Source organism: Maylandia zebra, linkage group LG17 (genome assembly GCF_041146795.1).
Source record: "Maylandia zebra isolate NMK-2024a linkage group LG17, Mzebra_GT3a, whole genome shotgun sequence".
Lineage (NCBI taxonomy): Eukaryota > Metazoa > Chordata > Actinopteri > Cichliformes > Cichlidae > Maylandia > Maylandia zebra.
The window spans coordinates 33147700-33153885 of record NC_135183.1 but is presented as its reverse complement, the minus strand read 5'-3'; the positions used below and the strand labels follow the sequence as shown (position 1 = coordinate 33153885).

Sequence of the window (6186 nt, the reverse complement as noted above, 5' to 3'; positions counted from 1 at the left end):
AGCGGTCGATGTAATCTTGGAGAGCGTCTAAACTCTCCCCGTTGTCCTCCAGGGTGTTAGAGATGATAAAACAGATGTTGTTAGTTATGACAATTGATTAGTATATTTGGTAATACTGAAGCTTGAAAAACCTTTGTTAAACTCTATGCTACCATTTGCTTTTTTTCCGCCAAAATCTCCGGCGTCTGACGTCACCTACAACATGGGTCGCTTACCTTGTCCGTCACTTCCGTCACTTACCTTTCCAAAGGAGGATCCTGGAGAGACAAATCTCCTATATCTAAAAACTCTCTCTGCCTCTTTCACACTCGCTCGCTCTGTCTAGCTGGCATTACCATCACTCTCAAAACTTTCCCCTCTTCCCAAAAAACCAAATCCCACATGTTGACTTTTTTTTAAATTGGTCGACATGGTACATTTTTCCATCGATAGGAAAGCGGTGACTTTTTTTTCTTTCTTTACTGTTTTCACGCTTTCCTTAGAAAATGCTTAAAAAACACACACACACACACACACACACACACACACACACAAAACATGACACAGTATTTAGAAAAAAAGCATGGCTTATATATATTATCATAACTCTGGATCTACTGGCCTGTAATTCAAATTTAAAAACTTTGCAATATTTTCAGTTTTAGCATTTATATTCACTGTTGACTGTAACTACGCTCAAAGTGTTAATGCTATCTTATTTTAATAAACAACACTGTCATATGCAAAACTAGGGTGGCAAGGGATCATTTTAGGGTGGCACTTGCCACCCCATGCCACCCTTCTAGATCCTCCCCTGCATAGAAATTAATCTATTCTGACAATAACACAGTTTGACAGACCTAAAACTCTGGCATTGTTTGGGGCTGCATTTCAGCCTGTAGAGTTGGGGATCTTGTCAAAATTGACAGAATTATGAACTCATCAGCATCTTATTTTGAGCCACAACACAATGCAATGTCATCTGGGAAATCTGATTGACAACAGCTTCATTTTTCAGCATGGCAGTGATCCCAAGCACACTGCCAATGCAGAAAGCACATACCTGGATAGAGAAACAGAATGAAACACTTTCAGTCATAGATTGGCCTCCCCAAAACCAGGACCTCAACGTTATTGAAGCCGTGTGGGATCATCTTTGACAGAATGGAATAAAAGGCAGCCAAAATCCATAGAAGAATTTTTAATGTTTTTTAAGAAGCCTGGACAACTATTCAGAAATGAGAAGGAAGCTTGTCTAAGAGGGTTCTGGCTGTGTTGAAGAAAAAAAAAAAAAGGTGGTCCTACCAAATATTGATCTTCAAGCTCTTTTTTTTTTGTCTTATATACAGTATTTCCAAGTATGTTCGCACATTTTTCAAAAAAATCCCTGCACTTACTGTCCAAAACACAAATAACAGTGGCTTGAGATTTTTACACAGTACTGTAAACTATTGATTACTCGGAAGAGGAGCACTTTGGTTTACTAAAGTCTCGATGTAAGGCACAAAAAAGTCAGATTGTCACGGTTTGGCATGGCAGACCGTGGGGATGTGGGGAAGGAGGACCCAGGCGCGGTGCTCTGTGTATAAACAGTGCGTTTATTTACATTGAATAAAACAATAACAGTAAATCCCCGTGCTCTCCCGTGTCGTGTCTTCCCAAAAAGTCCGTGCTCCGTGTTCTCCACTCTCGTGTGTCCACACACACCCAGTGCCTGCAGCCCTCCGATGTTCCATGCTTCTCCTGAGGGGAAAATAACAGAGGCAGCCGTCAAGACACTTAATTCCAGTAGGCATACACTCACAGACTTAACTAAGCAGAAGACTAACGTGGAGTCTCATGGAATGATCCAGCGTTGGTGGGAGCTCCAAGACTCTCCTAAGTAGCTCCCCCAACGAGCCCTGATCAGCGGCAGGTGTGTAGCTTCGGGTGTGGCCAGTCCCCTAGCAGGGCCACACCCGCCAGGCCTGAATGCGCCTGTAAACCAGTGTACATACACACCTGCACCCATACACACACACACTCACATCTACAAGCATGGAAAAGAGCAGCAGCAACACCAAAAATACATATAATATCACCAGTCCATGACTGCCCAGGCCTGACACAGATAGTGTTTTATACATTTCCTGCTTAAAGAGCAGTTTTCCTTATACTGAATCACTAGAAGCACCAAAGTGGCTCAGCTGATTAGTATGTCACAGGAAAAACAGAGAAGAGGGTTTTCAACATGTGTTCATTCACATAGGTTATGAACAGTTTGACTTCTTCATTTGCATAGCTCACCAGCCTTTGTTAATAATGACAGTAGATGGAGAGCTTTAAGTTTGACTGTAGGCTCCCGCTGCTCTGCATTACTGTTTCTTTATGTATACTCAGCAAAAGTTGGAAAAATCCTTGTCACATTTTACATCCCCTAATTCTTAGAGTTACACAACTCACTTTGTGGCTGATTTACATTAAGTTGCCTTTATTACCCTAAACGCTGCATGTGTGCAATGAGCTGAAAAAGGCAAGAGGGAGGAAATGATGCCTGTGAGGTTCTGCTACGTGCCACACACTGCAGAAGGCTGCATTAAGTTGAACTTGGGGCAAGTACTTTGCTAAACCAGACTGTAGTAGGCAAGCTAACAAATTCTCTCTGAATGTGCAAACCACAACTTAACTCTGAAAGCCCAAAATACTACCATCATACCTACACTCAGAAAAATAAAGGTGCCAACTGGAACCAAAAGTGGTTCTTTAGACTGATGCCATAGAAGAACCTTTTTTGGTGCCACAAAGAACCTTTCAAACAATGGTTCTTTGAAGAACCATTTCTTTCAGTGGTTCATTGAAGAACCATTAAAGGTGCCCCAAAGAACCATCAAGAAATGGTTCTTTGGGGCACCTTTAATGGTTTTTCAAAGAACCTTTTTAAAAATGGTTCTTCAAATGGTTCTTTAAAAGAACCATTTTAAAGAACCTTTGAGTGGTTCTTTAAAAAACCATTTTAAATCTTTCAAAATAAAATGCATCATAAATTGAATTTGAGCAGGGTAAAATAAATACGAGCACAGCATAGACTTATATTAATGGTTTATTGCCATTTTGTAGTTACCAAAAGACAAAAAGGCATTTTAACCCTCAGCACAACATCACTACTAATACATGTCACATATTAGTGTTTTAAACAGTAATAATTAAATATATTGGCTATACTAATATATATATATATATATATATATATATATATATATATATATATATATATATATATATATATATATATATAAATACTATATCTACAGATAACACAACAAATAATACATGTATTGTTTAATTAATAAAACATCAGAAAGTGATAAAACACGTTAGAAATAGCTTCATAACAGACCAATAAATCAACACATTTTCATCAGCAGATGTTTGCATGTTCAGTAAAAACATTTCAACAACAAGTTTATGATTAAAATGATCAATGAACTTCAGCCTTACGCTCTGTAATGTACTTTTCATGTTGTACTCATGGCCCTTTGTTAGTCCAGTTTAGGACAATGTCTCTGACGTATGTTTCATATCAAATATATGTCATATCAAAACAAGCCCACACCTGCAGTTGTTTCAGTTTTTCACTGGTGTTTCCTGTCAGCTGGTCAACCTCACTCAGGCGGACATCCATATCAGCCAACCAAACGACAAGTTCCTCCCTTTGTGCTTCAAATCCCTCCCACTCTGAGACAAGGAGCTGAAAGAGAGAGAAAAGAGTCAATTATAAAGAAGAGAGAAAAGTGAAACCCTCCTCAGAAGGTCTGACTCGCATACCTGCAGTTGACCTGTGATGGACTCCAGTTTGGCGTTCACGTCATCCCTCGCCGATGCCAGCAGCAGAGTCTGCAGGGTGCCCTGGAAGAGCTGAGTTAATGTTCGACTCCTCCTGGTCAGGCTCTCCAGCTGGATGACCCGAGGTCTCCCCTCTCGCCGCTGCCTCTGAACACACAAACACAAATTGCATGTGAAGCAGGAGGTGCAGATTTTTTTTGCTATTCTTTTCTAAATCCAGGCTTGATCACGTGGAGGTATTTGGAAAATTGTTTTGGCCAGTGGACGACTGTTGTCTTGCAGAAAGTCAAATCAATCAAACATATGCGATACACAATCAATTCACAAGAACACATTGTAAAAAATAAGTCCAGTTCTTGCCTGATTTCAAGTGAAATCTGCATCAAAACAGGGTGACAGAAGTAAAACGAGTGCACAAAGCCTCACTTTGTACAAGCCTGCTATTACAGTTCTCCTCTATGCAGACGACTTTCCTGTTTTCAAGGCACAACTTGGATCTGCTGTACGAATCTTATGGATACACACTAAATGAAATAATAGTGTGCATGACTCCAGATTCTGATCCCTCATCCTAATATGGTCCCAACATAGCAACAGCAATAATGCAAATGCTGAGGCTTCAAAATACAAAGTCCATAAACCAATGGCTGACATGGGTTTTATCATAAGGGTGATAAATATACAAATTTCAGTCTGTCTTAGAGATTTGATTTTCATTTACCTGCAGATGCACTATACGTACCTGCTCCATGGTTTTTCACAACATTTTGCATATCACTATTTAATACAGGAAGTACGTGAACTAAAACATGTCATCGGTCTTTGTGAGAGGACCATATTAATGAAACAAACCTCAATGACATCATAGGGATCCCTAAAGATGCTCCTGCTGCTTCTCTTCCTCCTCATCCTAAGCTTCCTTCTTCTTGTCCTCGCCTTCCATCCAATTGTAATTCAATCTAATTGTGTTTCTGCCCCTCCTCTTCCTCATTTTGTTGGAGCTGTGAACACAGTTAATGTGACTCTGGATTAATTTGTGCAAACAAGAAAAATCAGCTTTTTGGTCAGAGGTGCTCTTGTGATTTAAGCCGGGTAGAGTAGATTTATGTGTTGATGCTACCTGCTTCAGCTCTGGCTGCTGAGTGATATTTACACCCTGGCTGGATTACAAACTTTAACCATGTGCTGAACTTTGGCCCAGCGTTGATACCTCTTGTTAGTATAACGACCTCTTCTTAGCTTGTATGTATGATGTATGATGGTGGATAAATGAAATATACAAAAAAATTTAACTATATTACAAAAGAACATCTATCTTGGAAACATCAAATGACCGGAGCATAACTTGTCAACTAGTCCGAAACTAAGTTATGCAGGAACAGTCAAAGACACACCTTCTCATGTTTGAAACCATTGTTTGAAAGGTTCTTTGTGGCACCAAAAAAGGTTCTTCTATGGCATCAGTCTAAAGAACCACTTTCTATTCATTTCTATATAATTCTATTAGACAATAAAGAATTATCTAATCTAATTATTCATTCAAAACTCTTATGCATAGCTGTATTTTATACAGCTCATACAGAATTCAAAGTACAGGTTCATGTGAGTATTTAATGTACGGCTCAGATCTACAGACTTTCAGAGTTTCTAGAGCAGACACAGAGCTCACGTCATAACAGGCTTCAGGCGCCATTTTAGTGACTTTAACAATATATTAAATTTTAATTTCGGTCTAGCTGACATTAGGTTATGTACGCAGCACGCAATTGAACCACATATTTTAGAAGCCAAAGGTTCAAATTAGCTGGGAGCAGCTTCACTTAATTATAACAGTGGTTTTGTTAGGAAAACTGTTTCTGTATACCGGATACTAAATTGCGCTGACCTCAACGGCTAACGTATCTAGCTAATCGCTACTGTTAGCACAACATTAACAGCAAGCTACAATGACGAGTAACAAAAACAAAACAGTAATAAGGTTTTAATGGAAATGTTTACCTTTTCTAACAGTCCCAGAATCCACAGCTTCAAAGTCCAGCAGGTACTGAAGACTGTTATCCGCCTCGCTGTCACCGTCCGTGAGTTTTTTTTCCCGAAAGGTCAAGGCCCGCCGCTCGCACACTCTGTCTGCGCATGCGCATCCCAACGACTGACCCCCTAAGTCCGCTCCCGGGAGGTTATAGTATGACGTGTTCTGACGTCACTCTCTCTCCCTGTCATTTATTTGGCTCGAAACACATATTAACAAATTGCTCAGTGATGAACAACTACTCAGATCATTTACCTAAGTTGTGATTTGTCAAAACGAAGTGTGTGTTTATTACACTGACATTCTGTTCTGCAATTGTTATTTACTTGTATCTTGTAATTTGACTTTACATACTG

General features: G+C 39.6%; 1 protein-coding gene across 2 annotated transcripts; it reads right to left on the bottom strand.

Annotated features, from left to right (window-relative positions):
* Positions 1 to 1564: 1564 nt before the first annotated feature.
* On the bottom strand, positions 1565 to 5931 carry LOC112436216 (uncharacterized). Of its 2 annotated transcripts, XM_076875783.1 has the most exons (5): positions 5800 to 5931; positions 4654 to 4802; positions 3784 to 3948; positions 3572 to 3706; positions 1565 to 1722 (listed from the first exon to the last, which is right to left on the bottom strand). In XM_076875783.1, exons 2-5 carry the CDS (start codon positions 4708 to 4710, stop codon positions 1582 to 1584), a joined length of 498 nt encoding a protein of 165 aa, XP_076731898.1. In that variant the 5' UTR covers positions 4711 to 4802; positions 5800 to 5931; the 3' UTR covers positions 1565 to 1581. The 2 variants fall into 2 exon arrangements, 1 of the variants encoding a protein (XP_076731898.1); XR_013093771.1 differs by lacking the exons at positions 1565 to 1722; positions 4654 to 4802 and having other exon boundaries at positions 3234 to 3706.
* Positions 5932 to 6186: the final 255 nt, after the last annotated feature.

Excerpts from the sequence above, each read along its gene's own strand:
- LOC112436216 (XM_076875783.1), bottom strand. The coding sequence starts at position 4,710 with ATGAGGAGGAAGAGAAGCAGCAGGAGCATCTTTAGGGATCCCTATGAT. Across the intron at positions 3,949-4,653 it reads ATCCCTATGATGTCATTGAG|AGGCAGCGGCGAGAGGGGAG; the intron begins GTTTGTTTCATT and ends TTGTGTGTTCAG. Across the intron at positions 3,707-3,783 it reads CCATCACAGGTCAACTGCAG|CTCCTTGTCTCAGAGTGGGA; the intron begins GTATGCGAGTCA and ends TCTCTCTTTCAG.